An 18,313-nucleotide genomic window follows, 5' to 3' on the forward strand; every position below is an offset into this window, starting at 1 on the left:
TTGCTGATCTTTGATACACTGCCAAGTGAATTCCCTACCCTGTGTTTGCAACCCACAGTTGTTTGGCTCTTTTCCCTGCTATTTTCTCTCCAGTATTAATTCAGACCTTCCTGACCCCATTTTTTTTGGTTTTTTAGAACCACCCAAGTTTGCTAAGAAGCTAGAGGCAGCAAAAGTAGTCAAGCAGGGTGACTCAGCCCGGCTCGAGTGCAAAGTAAGTGGATCTCCAGAGATGAAAGTAGTGTGGTTCAGAAATGACCATGAAATTGTTGCCAGTGAAAAATTCCGGACTTCATTCATTGACTCTGTGGCCGTGCTTGAAATGAATCATCTCAGTACTGATGAGAGTGGTGACTACATCTGTGAAGCTCACAACCCTGCCGGCAAGGCCAGCTGTAGCACCAAAGTCACAGTGAAAGGTTAGCTATTCTCTTGTTCTCTGACTGCATCCTATTTTTCCCCTGGTGTTTGTATCCCTAAGAAATATACAGGAACATGAGGTTAATTTCTTATTTCAAGACTGTCCTGTTCTCCATGTTGTGTTTGTTTCTTGATGCCCCCTCATCATCTCTGCCAGTGTCTAAACAAGAGAGATGATGTTCTTAATGCGATGAGTCCTAAGCTAGTTTTTCCCCATTTCTGTATTTTTAATATCCAAGACAGTTCATAGTAAGAATTGTTATATCAAGGAGCTGAAATATGAAGAGAAGGAACAGACACAAACCGACTAGTATCAGTGGGAGGTTACTACCAACTAAATGAGACCTGTACCCTCTCTGCTAAAGGTCACCCCTCTGTTTACCTTTTCTACAGAGCTAAGGGCTCTCTAAGAATGCTCACCATTGTGCAAACTCATTGTGCCCAGAAAATGAGGGAAGTCTTGCCTGTTCCGTAGATATTCTCAGCAGTTGCATTTTCCAGAAGCTGGTATCAGTAGACAGTTTGTCAATCAAACGGCTTCAGACTACTTTCTAACTGTTCCTTTCTTCCCTTGTTAGAACCTCCTGTCTTTAGCAGGAAGCCTTCTCCAGTAGACATTGTCAAAGGATCTGAAGTTATCCTGGAATGTGAGATTTCAGGAACACCTCCATTTGATGTTGCCTGGTTCAAAGACAGGAGACAAATCCGCAGTAGTAAGAAATACAAGGTTACAGCCAAAAACTACCATACAGGCGTTCGCATTCTTAATGTCGAAGCTGCAGATGTTGGTGAATATCAGTGCAAAGCACAGAACGATGTAGGAAGTGACACTTGTGTTTGCACTGTGAAGCTGAAAGGTAAAGTACTGGTACCTGTGTTTTCTGCAGTGCTCCCAATGGCGCTGCTTTGCTCTTCTTTGCAGAAACACTGTATTTACTATAACTGCATATTTTTTCTTCAGAACCACCAAAATTCTTGACTAAAATAAACAGCATGACTGTTGTGGTTGGTGAACCAGTAGAGTTACAAGCAAGAGTGGAGGGCTCCCAGCCAATTTCTGTTCAGTGGCTTAAAGACAAAGAGGAAATTATTAGAGAAAGTGAGAACACGAAGATCACATTTACGGAAAATATTGCAACTTTACAATTTTTGCGTACAGAGACAAGCAGTGCTGGAAAATACACCTGTCAGATAAGAAATGATGCTGGAAGTCGCGAGTGTATGGCTACTTTAACCATTCTAGGTTGGTAAAAAGCACAAATTCATGGAAATTTCTTTTTAAAGTTAGAAACTAGGCTGCTTAGTGTCAGCTGTATACTTTGCTTGTGCCTCTGAGTTCAAAACAATCAAAATAGAGAATCCTTCTCTTCCCAGCAAGCAGCAGTCAGGTTCCGTATTTCCAGTTGTCCAGCAATAGGGTTGAAAGGAACCACTCTGTGACTTTATTTCTGTCATGTCTTCTGCTCATGCCTGCTTGGAGAGGGAGTTTAAAATATTTTGTATTTTAAATTAAAATATATTTTAAAATTAAAATATTTTTATTTAATCTTGGAAAGCATCTGAAATTTGCAATTTAGGGTAACAGAAAGGATGGAAAAAACAGCTGTAAAAACCTCCACGTCCCAACAAATCGAAATTTCCTTAGTACCAAATGTGTAAACCCCATCTCATAGTGCTATAATACTTACAGCTAATATTAATCAAACCCTGTTTTAACCATATATGTTACCCATCTCTCCTTCCAGAGCCTGCAGTCATTGTAGAGAAAGCAGAGCCAATGAAAGTTACTATAGGTGATGCCTGTACTTTGGAATGCAAAGTAGGAGGCACACCACAGCTTTCCACTGGGTGGTTCAAGGATGGCAAAGAACTGACCAGCAGCCAAAAATACAGAATCACTTTCCTCAATAATGTATGTACACTTAAAATTATGGATGCAGAAAAGGAAGATGGTGGATTATACACTTTTGCAGTGCAAAACGATGTGGGGAAAAGCAGTTGTACAGCATCGGTTGATGTTTTAGGTTGGTTGGATATCTTGTCTTCTATCTTCTACAAAAGCTTTTGTTTGGCCATATTCTCTGTCCTTTCTTCCATTCCTTTCCTCATTTTCTCTCTAACCATGAATTTATTATGTTTTCTTATGCAGATCGAATCATTCCTCCTTCTTTCACAAGAAAACTAAAAGAAACCCTTGGTGTTCTGGGTTCCTCAGCACTGCTGGAATGTAAAGTGTCAGGTTCACCTCCTGTTTCTGTTGCCTGGTTCCACAATGGACTTAAGCTAGTCAGTGGAGAAAAACATCAAATCTCCTTTTCAGATAACCTATGTATTTTAGAAGTTAATTCACTGAGCCACTCAGAAACTGGCACTTACACCTGCAAAGCTACCAACACAGCTGGCTCAGATGAATGCAGTGCTGTATTGATTGTACAAGGTGGGTATATGAAGATCAGGAAGACCTGTGAGCTATTCTTTTCTCTTTCTCTCTTGAAATTATCTGCAGTCTTTTGTAAATATTCTTGGGGAAAATTATTGACAGAAAAATAAAGATTTTGCTCTTTATCTTTAGTAGATGTATGGAGATACCAGACCTATGCTGTAGCAATCTGTCTTATCTATCTTTTTCTTTTGTGTATTTAGAGCCACCTTCTTTTGAGAGGACACCAGAGCCTCTGGATGTATTGCCAGGCACAAGCATCACTTTCACATGTGTTGTCAGAGGAACCCCTCCTTTTAAGGTCAACTGGTTTAGAGGGGCCAATGAACTTGTGCCAGGGGACAAATGTAATATCTACTTGGAGGAGTCTGTTGTGGAGCTTGAGTTATATGATGTAACTCCTTCCCAAAGCGGAGAGTACACTTGTCTAGTGACTAATGATGCTGGCAGGGTAAATTGTACAACACACCTTACAGTAAAAGGTTTGTAAAAGATGATGTCTCTCTATTTACCTTAAATTATTGTTTCCTTCTCTCCATTTGGCATGTTGGGCTCAACATTTGTGACTTACCTTTCATTAGAGCCAGCTGTCTTTGTGAAGAAACTGAGTGATCAGTATGTGGAGCCTGGCAAGCCCATCATCCTAGAGGGCACTTACACAGGCAGCCTGCCCATCTCTGTGACATGGAAGAAGAATGGCCACACCATCGCACAGTCTCAGAAGTGTAGCATCACCACCACAGAGAAATCCTGCATCCTGGAAATACTTGACAGCACCAAAGAAGATGCAGGAGAATACTCTTGCCATGTTGAAAATGAGGCAGGAAGAGATGTTTGTGAGGCTGTAGTCTCTACCCTAGGTGTGTGCTCCCTTTGCTTCTTTTCCTTCCCTTTTTTTCAAGTGTATGCTTTCCAAAACCTGGCACATAACAAGCCTGTCTAATTGCTTCTCTTTTTTTAGAACCTCCGTACTTTGTTACTCACTTGGAACCTCTTGAGGTGTCAGTTGGGTCTTACACAACACTGCAATGCCACGTTGCTGGAACACCAGAAATTACTGTGTCTTGGTACAAAGGCGATACAAAACTCAGGTCTACCCCTGAGTACAAAGTGTTCTTTAAAGACAATGTTGCTACACTTATTTTCAACAAAGTGGCTAGCAACGACAGTGGAGAATATATCTGCAAGGCAGAAAACAGTGTAGGAACTGCATCTACAAAGGCTCTCTTAACAGTTCAAGGTGATGATTTTGTATTAGCTTGCTAAAATTCTTTTTCTCTTGCAAAACTATGAAAAAATTGCTTTCTGAGGTATATTCATCCTTTGCTTGCTTTCTTCCAGAGCGCAAACAACCACCTTCCTTTGCAAGAAAACTAAAGGACATCGAGCACCCTGCTGGTTTACCCCTCAAGCTTATGTGTCGGCTCAACGGCTCAGAGCCCATTACTGTCACTTGGCACAAAGATGGTGTGCTGCTAAAGGATGACCACAATGTGCACACATCCTTTGTAGATAATGTTGCAGTGCTGCAGCTGGTGCGAACTGAGATGAATCACACCGGGCAATACTCCTGCACAGCCACCAATTCTGTGGGTACTGCCACCTCAAGTGCTAGGCTCACAGTGGCAGGTGTGTTGGCTTACAAAACTTTTGTTGGGTCACAGGCTCCTCCCCCTTATTTCATGCATGCAGTGGTACCTGTGTGTTGGATTAACTTTTTTCTGAGGTATGAATATTACATTATTTTCTTGTGTTTCTAGAACCCAAGCAAGCACCTGTCTTTGATATCAAACCAGAATCTATTGATGTGCCTTTCGGAGAAAGTGCTGACTTTGAATGTCATGTTACGGGAGCCCAGCCAATACACATAACGTGGTCCAAGGATGGTCGGGAGATCCGAACTGGAGGAAATTTCAATATTACATTCACAGCCAACACAGCTCACCTTCGCGTGCTCAGAGTGGGTAAAGGAGACTCTGGCCAATATACTTGCCAAGCTAGTAATGAAGCTGGGAAAGACTTCTGCTCAGCCCAACTCAGTGTCAAAGGTATTAAGATTAAGTCACCTTTGTTTGTGCATTTTCTTTTTCTTGGGTAAAGACATCTCTTTGTCTTTGATCTTCTACCATTTCTAGTTTAGAAATATATAGAAAGTAGCTTTCCAGACTGCAGATACAAAACATGTAATGACCTTCTCCCATCATACTGTGTAACAGCAGAAGTCTTGTGTGCCTGCAAAATCTCCAAGGAGGAAGGTCCTTGTATGAACATGTTTGTACGGAGAGTTGCACTCACGCTACTTTTTACTTTAACAGTTAAACTTCAGCCACTGTGGTAGTCACTCATAGCAATTGCTATATGGAAAATGCTGATTAGTAAGTACAGCTCTGCCTTACATTTGTTGGCCAGCACTGGTGACTCTTTTGAATTTGCTAAAGATTTCAACTGGAGTTCTGAATTGTTGATTTAATCTAGACTATGAATCACTTAATTTCTTCATGCAGAAATATACTTTAAAGATGTGTAAGCAAGTGAAACAATCCCTACCATGTTTCTGTTGCTCCCGGAGATGAAGGGCTTGTCAAATCTTTCATGTTGGCCTGGGAACCCTGTTACCTGTTACCACTCATAGATAACAGCAAAATTTCACTTGTGTGGAGCAACTGTCCTTTGTGTATTTTTCACAGCTTCAATTGTCTGATGCAGCAGGGTCCAAAGTTGGCAGCACATAGTTTTAGTTGTTGTCTTTGCCTTCTTTTCTTCATCTTGTGTATTTCCTTAAGAGGAAGCTCTGGTTGGGGATGTAACCAACTTCTGTAACAATTTTACTTTTGTGCTGTAGTACTCTTGTGCATCCCAGAACTCTTGCTTAGCATTGCAGATTTCACTTGGCAAACAGGTATGTTGTCATTCTCTGTATACTTATTCTGTTCTGCAGAACCTCCCAAGTTCATCAAGAAGCCGGAAGCTTTGCGGTTCGTGAAGCAGGGTGACACAGTTCAACTTGAATGTAAAATCAGTGGCACACCAGAGATTAGAATCGTGTGGTACAAAAATGATCAGGCACTCCAGGCAAGCGACAGGCTGCACATGTCCTTTGTAGACTCTGCAGCAACGCTGACCATCTTGGGTGCTACTGCTGAAGATGCTGGGGATTACATCTGTGAAGCCCACAACTCTGCGGGCACAGCCAGCTGCAGCACTTCAGTCACAGTGAAAGGTTAGCACATGGCTCCGCATTCCTCACCAGAACCCCTGGCTGCCAGGCCTGCTCCCAGCTGCACATCCCACTGCTGCTGCAGCAGCTGGTGGCTGCTGGGTCAGTGTCTCTCCAGCTGCTCTTGCATTTAAATGCTGCTGTGTTTAAGCAGCAGACATCAGGCAGGAAATAGTGGTGGGTGTTCAGCACAGCGCAGTCATTCCCTTGTCTCCCCATTTAAGTTAACTGCAGGCTGAACAAGGCAAGCTTTTCAGATCACAATGGAAGCATGGACTAGATGGAACACCAGCCATGGTGAGGGTGCTGGGAGTACTTTTAAGCCATCCCTCTGCCTCCTCTTTATACACAGTGATCCTGACAGGAATGAAATTTAAGTCGGAAGAGGAGGCTGTGTAGCTGAGCTTCACCGACTGTAGCTTTCATGACTAGAAAGAGCAGGGTGGGAAGCTGGAATGTGACCCTAGAGTGCAGGAAGAGTGGCTTTTGGGGAAGGACACTGAGCACTGATTCCAAACAGGTGCAGAAGTACCACATTTTCTGCCCTTTGAACTCTGAGTGCTGGGATTTTTTAGAGGTGAGGCCACATATTTAAAAGCTAAATATGTGTTTACAATATAAGCGTAGGCTCCCTTCCTGAATGTGTTGCTTCCTGCTACTATCCAGAAATCCATCCAGAGAAGCAGACTCACACATTATGATGTGATTCTTTTTTATAGAACCACCCATTTTTAGAAAGGTGCCAAGCCCTGTGGACACTCTTAAAGGCTCAGATGTTGTCCTTCAGTGCGAGATAGCAGGGACCCCACCCTTTGAGGTGGCTTGGTTCAAGGACCGGAGGCAGGTCAGGAGCAGCAAGAAATTCAAGGTGACAGCAAAGCACTCCGTTGCCAGTCTTCATATTCTCAATCTGGAAGCTCAAGACACTGGAGAATACCAATGTAAAGCTATGAATGAGGTGGGAAGCGACACTTGCACCTGCCCAGTGAAATTCAAAGGTTTGTATGCTAGAGGATCAACATCACTGCCCTCTTTTCTTGATCTCCTGGCTGTCACTCTTCCAAGCAAGCATGTATGATTAACCAGCCTCCTTGTTTTTGTCATCAGAACCTCCACGGTTTGCCAAGAAGCTGAGTGACACTGCAATCTTCATCGGGGAGCCAACAGCCCTGCAGGCAGTAGTGGAAGGATCCCCACCAATTTCTGTTGTCTGGCTCAAGGATAAGGGTGAAGTTATTAGGGAGAGTGAAAATGTTCAAATGTGGTTTATGGACAACATTGCAACTCTTGAGATTGCCAGTGCAGAGGGAACTGACGTTGGAAAGTACATCTGTCAGATCAAAAATGATGCTGGCATGCGGGAGTGCTCTGCCTTTTTACAGGTCCTAGGTGGGTATAGCCTACTCCACTAGAGGCACTGTGTCTCACAGCTTGCACAGTTGGCTCTACTAGCCTTTGCCTTCTGCTCACACCCTGCGCTCACAAGTTTGTGGGTAGATTTCTCTGTGACACACAGACCCCTCCCTTCCTATTTCAGAACCAGCAGTCATCTTAGAGAAGACCGAACCGATCACAGTAATGGCTGGCAATCCTTTTACCCTGGAGTGCAAAGTAGGAGGAACACCTGAGCTTATCACCAAGTGGTACAAAGACGGCAGAGAACTAAAGAGTGACCGCAAATACCAAATTACCTTTTTCAACAATATATCCACTTTGAAAGTCTTTTCTGCAGACAGGGGAGACAGGGGCTTGTATACTTTTGAGGTGCAAAATGAAGTAGGGGACAGCAGCTGCACTTCTTCAGTTGATGTTTCAGGTCAGCTCTATGTCTTTGTTGTTCACACTTGTCTTTAAAGAAAGTTTTTATTTTTTCCCCTTTTATTTCCATTGAAAGAAACCTCAACACTTCTCTTCCTGTTCTTCTGCCCTGTCCTACTTAGATCGCCTTGTTCCTCCTTCATTCTCAAGAAAACTAAAGGAAACAAATGGGGTGCTGGGATCCTCCGTGCTGCTGGAGTGCAAAGTGTCTGGCACAGCTCCCATATCTGTGTCCTGGTTTCAAGATGGAAATGAGATTGTTAGTGGAGAAAAATATGAAATCTCATTCTTGGATAATGTTTGTGCTTTGAAGTTGAATGCCCTGGATGTCACAGATACAGGGTCATATACATGTATGGCAGCCAACGTGGCTGGATCTGATGAATGCAGTGCCTTCTTGACTGTACAAGGTCAGTGGAAGGATACTGCCACATCTTCAACAAAATTCTTCTTCCTTCTTCTCTTTCTTTTCTCTGGTTTCCCATGGTTTCTTTTTCATGGTTTGTTTGGTTTGGTTTTTTTTCCCAGGGGTTCTTTTTTTTTTTTTTTTGACTCAAACGTGCTCATTTTCTTCCCCATGGAGACCTTCCTATTAATATCCTTCTCCCTCTTCCATTTCTTTGCATGATCCTTAGAACCACCTTCTTTTGTGAAGACACCTGATCCCCAGGAAGTTTTGCCTGGATCAAATGTGACATTCACCAGCTACATCAAGGGCAGTACTCCCTTCAAAGTGACCTGGTTCCGAGGCATCAGGGAGCTGGTGCCAGACAGCAACTGCTCAATCTCTCTCAATGAGTCTGTGGCACAGCTGCAGCTGTACAACGTGGAGCCAGGCCACAGCGGGGACTATGCCTGTGTGGTCACAAATGATGCTGGCAGTGCCTCATGTACAACACAACTCTTTGTGAAAGGTGTGTTTGGGTGTGTGCATGAATGCACAGTTATCTTCATTCACTGCCTGCAGCTCTTCCACATCTGTCCCTCTTACTATTGATTTATACCTCCCCACAGAGCCTGCAGTCTTTGTGAAGAAATTAAGTGATTTCAGTGTGGAGCAGGGGAAGTCCATTGTGCTGGAAAGCAGCTACATTGGCACCCCTCCCATCTCTGTCACCTGGAAAAGAAATGGCATGCCCATTGCTCAGTCTCAACGCTGCACCGTTACAACTACTGAAAAATCTGGCATTCTTGAAATCTTCAACAGCACAAAGAATGACGAAGGCGAATATACCTGTGAGGTGGCAAATGAGGCGGGTGGGGATGTTTGCCACAGCCTTGTATCCGTCTTAGGTATTCATTACCCCTGATCCCCCTAATGCACCCCGTGTGGTGCTCTGCCTCTGCTCACCATGCTCTCTCCTTCCCCAGAACCACCCTATTTTGTCACGCACCTGGACCGTGTGGAGGTGAAGGTTGGCGAGCCCTTGACCTTAAAATGCCAGATTGGCGGTTCACCAGAAATCAAGGTGTCCTGGTACAAAGATGACACCAAGCTCAGATCAACACAGGCTTACAAAATGCACTTCAAGAACAATGTGGCAACACTGGCGTTTTCTGCTGTAGAGGATAGCAACATTGGAGAATACGTCTGCAAAGCAGAAAATAGCATCGGCTTTGCCACCTCCACAGCTTTGCTTGTTGTTAAAGGTGATGGGCCAAGACCCACTCTTTTCTGGGGTAGTTTGTAGGAACTCTTTGTTGTCTACAGAAAGGGGGTTTTATTAATTTCAAATATAAGTAATTCTAGGTTGGCTTCCTACTGATAGTGGTGATTATTATTGTTTTGCAGAACGTCAACTTCCCCCTACATTCACCAGAAAACTAAAAGATATTCAGGAGGTGGTTGGTGCCCCAGTGACATTTGACTGCCGCATAACTGGCTCAGAGCCTATCCAGGTGTCTTGGTACAAGGACGGGGTTCTCTTAAGTGACACTGATAACGTGCAATCAGCCTTCTTAAATAATGTTGCGACTTTACAGATCTTGGAAACTAGTATGGATTACTGTGGCCAGTATACTTGCTCAGCCCAAAATGCTCTGGGGACTGCCTCTTCCAGTGCCAAACTTCTCCTCACAGGTTTGTAGCTCATGCTTTAATGAAAATCTTTTGTATGTCTTTGCTCTTTTATTTCTCCACCCTTTTCCCCACTCTACCCATTGTATGGTGGCCAAGGACAATGGGCATGGCGTGATGAGGCAGGCTTCATGGTGAGCCCTGCCATGCTTTCTTCTTTGCAGAACATCTACAACCTCCCTTCTTTGACATCAAGCCGGTATCTATTGACGTGGCACTAGGGGAAAAGGCAACCTTTAAGTGCCACGTGACTGGTTCTGCTCCCATGAGGATTACTTGGACTAGAGACAACAGAGAGATTCGTCCAGGTGGAAACTACAAAATGACACTGGTGGAAAACATGGCCAGCTTGACAGTCCTAAAAGTTGGTAAAGGGGATGCTGGACTCTACACATGTACTGCCAGCAACAGTGTTGGAAAGGATGCGTGCGCAGCTCAGCTGGCTGTACAAGGTATTGCTGTGGGCTTTAGTGTTTATGAGGTTTTCTTTGCAAGGCAGACACCTGGAAATCACAGTCCTGAATGCAGATGTGTGTTACTAATAATCTTTACAAGAGGTTACTCTGAGATGTTATTTCACTTAATTATTGTTGTAATACCAAAATACTTATATTTCTTCTGCTTTGGTATAGTACATGATTTTTCTTATCAAAGGGGTTCTTTCATTGAAACATTAACTCTTACGTACTACTCTGTTGCGCCTTTGTGAATGGTTCTGTTGGACAGCAAAATCTGTCTTTCTAAAGTCTTTCTCCAGCAGTGACGGTCACTAGGTTGCCCAGGGGAGTGAAAGGAAACTGAGAGAAATTCAATTCACTTATATGGCTTAAAAGTATTTTTACTGCATGTGCAGCTCCTGCAAATAGCTCTGCTCTTTCACAAATTGAAAACACTGAAAATTGCTCTTCTAAACAGCAAAACTGGAGGATCTGAGAGCAGATTTGGTGACAAATATCCATCCCACCCAACACTTCACCTCTCTTCATAGTGTGTGGATCTAAAAGTGAAATCTAAATTTATGAATGGCTCAAACTGTCTTAGTACAAGTGACACATGTATATTAGTGCAATTTCCTCAATGTAGGTGGGAATATATTTATAGCTGTTCCAGACATTTCAATCTTACTGATTTCATAAAAGAAGAAATGTAGCATACACTGCTTAGATTATGCCTGAGTTAAAAGGTCCCTGTTGCTTTAGCACTTTCTTTCCTCTTTCTTTTCCTCTCTTGCCTCTGTATGAATTTGGAGAGGAAAGAGGGGAGAAATATTTCGAGAGTAAATCCTCCTACTCTGTAAGACAAATAACACAGGAAGCTGAACTACTAGTAGCAAGATTTTGTATTAATAACTTGTCAAATATTTTATATATACCAAGTATATTCTAGCCATAAGCATTTTTCTTGGTGGAGGTAGGAAGAGTGCGTAAGACTGAATTACCTGGATTCAGTAACAAGTAGTGGTGCTGCATTATGCAGTTTGACATAAAAAAATCCACACTGAAAGACTGTAACAAGAAATCAAATCTCTTTAGAAGATCTGAAGCTTCTCTCCGCTGCAATCATAAATCTGTTTATTAATTATATAACTTCTAATAGGTTTATTTGAACAGAGTTACCATAAATGGTCTAAATGGTCTAAACTGACCTTATTTATTTTCTTACTCTTCAAATCTTTATTTGTAAAATCCTGAGGAGTCTTTCCAGGATTGTTATTTTATTTTTTGTTCGTGAATTTACTGACACTCCCTTGAGTTCTTTAAAATTTGTACAGTTTCCCCAGGGCTGTAGAATTAGTGACGTTCATTGTTTTCAACCAATTTCTAAGGAACTTGAAAGGGCAATCTCTTAGGGTGCATTGATTTGCATGCGTTTAATTTGAGCATATGCTGTCTCACTTCTACAACATGCAGCCTTTTGTTTGTAGAATTAAGATATTTCTTTTAATTGACCTTGAAAATCTCACAGCTTTCTATTAACTTTCTCACTCTAGCATCTAATGTTCCCAGTCTGTAGTTTTAATAATTGCTTTATGTTCTAGAACTGCCTTACATTCTAAATACATACCTTACTAACGTGTATATCCTCATTTTTGGAAGCAGTGGAATCAGAGTGTGAGTACTCAGCAACTGCTGGTATACAGATAGATAATCAACTCTTTCTCAAAGTGAAATCCAATAGTAAATTACTATGGTTCCAAGAGTCCTGATGTTAACACATCATCATTTCTATTTTGAGAAACCCAGGAAGTTTTGTTTCTAGCAACACAGGATGTTCTGCAACTGTCCCACAGGTTGAAATAATCCACAATAAATTAGATATTCTTCCTACGCTTTACAGACAGTCACACAAAGAGGCACTTCATCCTGTTTTGCAGAGTGATTTTTTTGTTGCGCCCACATTACCACCTCCTGGTTTTATTAGTTATATCTTTGATCTATGAGCATTCCGTCTTGTGATTCTAATCATCCAGATGGTACTTTTGATGAAAAGTATCAAACCTCCACTTTCTTTTCCTCTCCTTATGGAACCAAATGTAACCACCTGTTTTACTTTTCAGTCACAGGACATTTAACACCAATGTCTGTAATACCAGCCATCTCGTAATTCTCCTCAGCATGATTATTTCTAAAGTCTTTTGTTTGCTACCTAAGATCCTTAACTTTTATTCCTTATGTGCAACTTTATGTTCAGTTTTGCATTAAATGTGTGAGGAGTGATAATGCAAATGCATTTATTGACTATATTAATTATTAATCACAGTATATAGAGCAGTAGCTATAATACTCAACACGAATGCTTTTAATAACATTTCTTGGCTGAACAGTCGTAGTCTTGCATTTTCATCAAGCATTTTGATGATTCATGTATAACAAGAGGATATTTTGTAAAGAAAACCACATGTCAACTAATCTGTAGTGAATATACAAGGAGAGGTACAGTGGATCAATAAAGTAAGGAGAAACTCATTGAAATGCATGTAGAAAACTTATTTGCTTCTTAATATGGATTTTGGACCAATTTAAAATCATCTGAAAAAATTTCATAATTGCAAAATCAGAATTTTTGCTTGAGTCCCTAAGGTTTACAGTTTCAGTTATGTGTCTCCCTGCTTATTCAAACAATTAGTGCAGTTTAAAGCATCATCTCCCATTTTGGCTTTCCAGAACCACCAAGGTTTATTAAGAAACTAGACTCCTCAAAACTTGTGAAACAGCACGATTCCACAACGTATGAATGCAAAATAGGTGGATCTCCAGAAATTAAAGTCACCTGGTACAAAGGAGAAACTGAAATCCATCCCAGTGAAAAATACAGAATGTCCTTTATGGATTCAGTGGCAGTCATTGAAATGCACAATCTCAGTGTTGAAGACAGTGGTGACTACACTTGCGAAGCTCAGAATCCAGCGGGTAGCGCAAGCACCAGTACTACACTGAGAGTAAAAGGTCAGAATCTCAGCTCTTTTCTTCTGTAAAGCTCCTTTCTAACTCTAAAGTCTTCCTTTGGGAAAAACTCTTAAATCCCACTTTGTTTTTTCAGAGATGCCAAAACCCATCTGACTAGATGGGAAATCTCTTGCCTGTTTCTGAGCTCTGTGGCAGATCTTTCTTATATATTTGTCTTTGCTATTTAGCGTCAGAAGAGTTACTTGAATCTTCTCTCCTCTTTAATCTCTTTTGCTTAAATAACACAAATGATAACTCTTTTTTATTTTTTCCAGCACCTCCCATTTTTACCAAGAAGCCCCATCCAGTCGAGACCTTGAAAGGGTCTGATATTCATCTGGAGTGTGAGCTGCAGGGCACTCCTCCATTCCAGATTTCGTGGTATAAAGACAAAAGAGAAATTCGGAGCAGCAAGAAGTATAAGGTCATGTCTGAGAACTACATAGCTAGTCTTCACATTCTCAGTGTGGATACTGCAGATGTTGGTGAATATCACTGTAAGGCTGTAAATGATGTGGGAAGTGACTCCTGTATTGGCTCTGTAGCACTAAGAGGTTTGTACAAAGATTGGCATCTTCTCGGCTTTTCTTTGTTCCTGCCATTCTTCTCTTACTTTTCTGCTCCTGATGGGTTTCTTTACTGTTAAATATCTTCTCTTAAATAGCACCACCAACCTTTGTGAAGAAGCTGAGTGATCTCACTGTCGTAGTCGGGGAGTCGATTGAACTGCAGGCTACAGTACAAGGATCACAGCCCATTTCTGTACTGTGGTTAAAAGACAAAGGGGAAATCATCAGAGAAAGTGATAATCTTTGGATCTCCTACTCAGAAAATATTGCAACTATGCAGATTGGAAATGCAGAACCAACCAATGCTGGGAAATACATTTGTCAGATAAAAAATGATGCTGGAGTTCAGGAATGCTTTGCCATGCTGAAAGTGCTAGGTTGGTAGCATGAGATAAACAACACAGTGTGTTTTAAGATGCTTTAAAATCAAATTTTTAATAATAATAATAATAATAATAATAACTATTGCATTGTTATTTTTTAAATTTTTCTGACTTGCATTTCATTGCAGAGCCTGCAGTCATTGTAGAGAAGCCAGGCCCAGTCAAGGTTACAGCTGGAGACTCTTGTACTCTGGAATGCACAGTAGATGGCACACCAGAGCTTACTGCTAGGTGGTTTAAGGATGGTAATGAACTGTCCACTGACCATAAATATAAAATCAGTTTCTTCAACAAAGTATCTGGGCTTAAGATCCTCAATGCAACACTAGAAGACAGTGGAGAATATACTTTTGAGGTGAAAAACAGTGTTGGTAAAAGCAGCTGCACAGCCTCAGTGCATGTTTCAGGTTAGTCACCTGTGATCCTTTAGTTCCTTTAAAAAGCCTTCAGATAGCAAAGTGGTTGTAATTGGCAACCTAAGAGACTTGTATAATCTTAGGAGTACTTGGCATGCCACTTTGACAGGCACCAAGAATAGATGCCTACCTAAACTCTGAGGGGCATGAATTATTGAAAGGACTTGATTTCTTCAGCTTTAATCTGCATGTCCTCTTTGACAGTTGGTGCATTATTGTTCCTTACGAGAAAGAACAGCAAAAATAAAAGGTGTTCCTCAAAGATTGTTAATGAAAATTCCAGCATATCCTTAACCATTGACTATTTTTCAAGTACTTAGATGTGTCAGAGTATATTGCCAAAGCAGATACAGCAAAAGAAAGGTCACTAATTCTATTATGCATGGAGAACTTCCTGTATTTTAAGAACCCTGTATGGTAATTTTTATTTTATTTTTATTTTGAAACAAATGCAGATCGTATTATACCTCCTTCTTTCACAAGAAAACTGAAAGAAACATATGGTCAGCTGGGTTCTTCTGCTGTACTGGAGTGCAAAGTTTATGGGTCACCACCTATTCTGGTTTCCTGGTTTCATGATGGACAAGAGATTACCAGTGGAGAGAAATATCAGGCTACTCTTACAGACAATACCTGTTCTCTGAAAGTGAATGGACTTCAGGAGTCTGATATGGGAACTTATTTGTGCACAGCTACTAATGTAGCTGGCTCTGATGAATGCAGCGCATTTTTGAGTGTTAGAGGTCAGTATCAGTAAGAAGTCAGAATCAGAGGGCCCAGATTTATTTTCAGAAAGACATCATTTTTTCTTTGTTGTATATTTCTGATTACTGTGATCTTCAAAAGAAGTTCAAACCTACTTCTTCTCTGTTTTATTTGTGTGCTTAGAACCACCATCTTTTGTGAAGAAACCTGAACCACTGGATGTTTTTTCTGGGGCAAACATAGCCTTTACTAGTATCATAAAAGGTTCCCCCCCACTGGAAGTTAAATGGTTCAGAGGCAGTGTTGAGCTAGTACCAGGACCCAGATGCAATATCACCTTGCAAGATTCAGTTGCAGAACTGGAGCTGTTCGATGTACATCCACTTGAGAGTGGAGACTACACCTGCCAGGTCTCTAACGAGGCAGGGAAAATCTCTTGCACAACCCATCTTTTTGTCAAAGGTTTGTCCAGACTACTGCTTCTTATGCTTCTAAAGATGATCTCTTGGCTTTATTTAATTTGTTTTCTTCCTGTTGTTCATTATAGAACCAGCCAAATTTGTGAAGAAGGTGAATGATTTAAGTGTAGAGAAAGGGAAAAATTTAATCTTGGAATGCACATATACGGGTACTCCACCGATTTCAGTGACATGGAAGAAAAATGGAGTGAAAATAATGCACTCTGAAAAGTGTAGCATCACCACTACAGACACATCTGCCATACTGGAAATCCCTAGCAGCAAACTAGAAGATCAGGGGCAATATTCTTGTCATATTGAAAATGATTCTGGGAAAGATAATTGTCATGGTACAATCACAATACTAGGTGCGTCAAGCCAGCATCACTTCAACAAGCGTTATTTGAACTACTAATGGTCATCATGCAATATCTTTTTATGCTAATGGTGTGTCTTTGTCCTTCAGAACCACCTTACTTCATTACACCCTTGGAGCCAGTGCAGGTGACTGTTGGGGATTCTGCATCCTTACAGTGCCAGCTTGCTGGAACACCAGAAATGATTGTGTCATGGTACAAAGGCGATACAAAGCTGAGAGGAACTGCTACTGTGAAAATGCACTTTAAGAACCAAATTGCTACTCTGGTTTTCAGCCAGGTAGACAGTAGTGACAGTGGGGAGTACATCTGCAAAGTAGAAAACTCTGTTGGGGAGGCTTCTTCATCATCTTTGCTTACAGTTCAAGGTGAATATTTCAATTTTAAATATAGGGAAACGGCCTACTTTTCTTAAATACGCCTTGCTATTTTGAAAAACAACAATTGCCTCTTCTTCGTAAAACACTTTACTGTTTCTTGATGCGTAAAGTACCCTGTGGGCACTGTCTTCTACTAACAAAGGCCTGCCAGTAAAGCTAGTCGAAATATGGCACTTACTGACCACAGCTCTTCTGTAGTGTTACAAGTGTCTGTATCTTCCTTCCCTATTCGGGATACTGCTTTGATTGTTTCCAATGTCAGCAGTCCAGAGGCTCACTGGGTCTAAGTGAGGGCAGAATGATTACCTCTTTTCCTGCAACCATATGCACAGGGCTCTTTACATCAAGTTCAAAATAAATTATATGCTCTATAAGAAAATTGGAAAATTTTAATTGGAAGTTATGAGCAAAAGTCCACCATACTCTCAGTATATAACTCACAGTATACTAGGCAGTGATTATTGGTGAGTGCAGCAATAGTTGCATGTCTTCTGAAAGACTTCACTGTACAATACTTGTTTTCTTACAGAGCGTAAACTTCCTCCTTCTTTTACACGAAAATTAAGAGACGTTCATGAAACTGTTGGCTTACCAGTTGTGTTTGATTGCGGCATTGCTGGCTCAGAACCTATCGAAATATCTTGGTTTAAAGACGGCACGCGTGTGAAAGAGGACTACAATGTTCACACGTCCTTTGTAGAAAATGTAGCAACTCTCCAGATTTTGAAGACAGATAGGAGATTTATTGGGCAGTACACCTGCACAGCTGCCAATGCTATTGGGACTGCTTCTTCTAGTGGCAGGCTTGTCCTTACAGGTTGGTGGGCTGTGAAATATTTAATGGAAATGTCTTAAAAATAATTTTTGCTTTAAATATGGATTTAATGTTGTACAAGAGATTCTTATTTCACAGAGTTTTAAAGTTAATGGAGATTTTTAAGTGATGGTTTTTATTTCTTTCACTCTTCAGAAGGGAAGACTCCTCCATTCTTTGACATCCCACTTACATCTGTGGATGGCATTATTGGAGAAAGTGCTGATTTTGAGTGTCACGTTTCTGGAACACAGCCCATTAGAGTCACTTGGGCAAAAGATAACCAAGAAATTAGAACAGGAAAGAACTATCAGATCAGTTATGTAGACAACACAGCCCATTTGACCATCTTGAGAGTTGACAGGGGGGATTCTGGAACATATACATGCTATGCTAGCAATGAAGTTGGAAAGGACTCTTGCACAGCTCAACTGGCAGTTAAAGGTACTGAATAGATAATACATTGTGTCTACATTTTTCTTCCTTCAATTATAAAGGAAGTTGGCCTTATTACTGCAAGATAAGTTTGAGAAAACTTTTGTGATGTAGCCTGAGAGTACCTATCTGGAGATACCTATGAATCTTTTAAGGGAATTAGGAAGGGTCACTAACAACAATGGGAGGAGAAATAAAACATATTCTTTGGCCTACTTTCTTAATAGGCTCTAGACTCTTTCTTTCTTAAGCTTGACAAAACTTTTGGGGTTTTTTAAATGGTGTGTGATTTAAATCAATGTAAGAGAAATTTTTTTTTCCAAACAGAAAAATCCACTGGGACAGTGACTGTAAGAGT

At 41.1% G+C, this 18,313-nt stretch overlaps 1 protein-coding gene across 1 annotated transcript in view; it reads left to right on the plus strand.

The window, feature by feature from the left end:
- The window catches only part of TTN (titin), a 242,421-nt gene that overhangs the window by 65,487 nt on the left and 158,621 nt on the right, over positions 1-18,313 (plus strand). The window contains exons 64-93 of the mRNA XM_017735567.1: positions 138-419; positions 999-1,277; positions 1,382-1,663; positions 2,166-2,444; positions 2,570-2,857; positions 3,064-3,342; positions 3,442-3,720; positions 3,822-4,100; positions 4,202-4,489; positions 4,621-4,908; positions 5,799-6,080; positions 6,797-7,075; positions 7,185-7,466; positions 7,615-7,893; positions 8,018-8,305; positions 8,531-8,809; positions 8,910-9,188; positions 9,267-9,545; positions 9,688-9,975; positions 10,137-10,424; positions 13,137-13,418; positions 13,694-13,972; positions 14,083-14,364; positions 14,499-14,777; positions 15,242-15,529; positions 15,675-15,953; positions 16,039-16,317; positions 16,416-16,694; positions 17,236-17,523; positions 17,677-17,964. Of these exons, the coding sequence (XP_017591056.1) occupies positions 138-419; positions 999-1,277; positions 1,382-1,663; positions 2,166-2,444; positions 2,570-2,857; positions 3,064-3,342; positions 3,442-3,720; positions 3,822-4,100; positions 4,202-4,489; positions 4,621-4,908; positions 5,799-6,080; positions 6,797-7,075; positions 7,185-7,466; positions 7,615-7,893; positions 8,018-8,305; positions 8,531-8,809; positions 8,910-9,188; positions 9,267-9,545; positions 9,688-9,975; positions 10,137-10,424; positions 13,137-13,418; positions 13,694-13,972; positions 14,083-14,364; positions 14,499-14,777; positions 15,242-15,529; positions 15,675-15,953; positions 16,039-16,317; positions 16,416-16,694; positions 17,236-17,523; positions 17,677-17,964 (8,469 nt within the window). The remainder of the gene's footprint in view (positions 1-137; positions 420-998; positions 1,278-1,381; positions 1,664-2,165; positions 2,445-2,569; positions 2,858-3,063; positions 3,343-3,441; positions 3,721-3,821; positions 4,101-4,201; positions 4,490-4,620; positions 4,909-5,798; positions 6,081-6,796; positions 7,076-7,184; positions 7,467-7,614; positions 7,894-8,017; positions 8,306-8,530; positions 8,810-8,909; positions 9,189-9,266; positions 9,546-9,687; positions 9,976-10,136; positions 10,425-13,136; positions 13,419-13,693; positions 13,973-14,082; positions 14,365-14,498; positions 14,778-15,241; positions 15,530-15,674; positions 15,954-16,038; positions 16,318-16,415; positions 16,695-17,235; positions 17,524-17,676; positions 17,965-18,313) is intronic.

Source organism: Corvus brachyrhynchos, unplaced genomic scaffold (genome assembly GCF_000691975.1).
Source record: "Corvus brachyrhynchos isolate BGI_N302 unplaced genomic scaffold, ASM69197v1 scaffold255, whole genome shotgun sequence".
NCBI lineage: Eukaryota > Metazoa > Chordata > Aves > Passeriformes > Corvidae > Corvus > Corvus brachyrhynchos.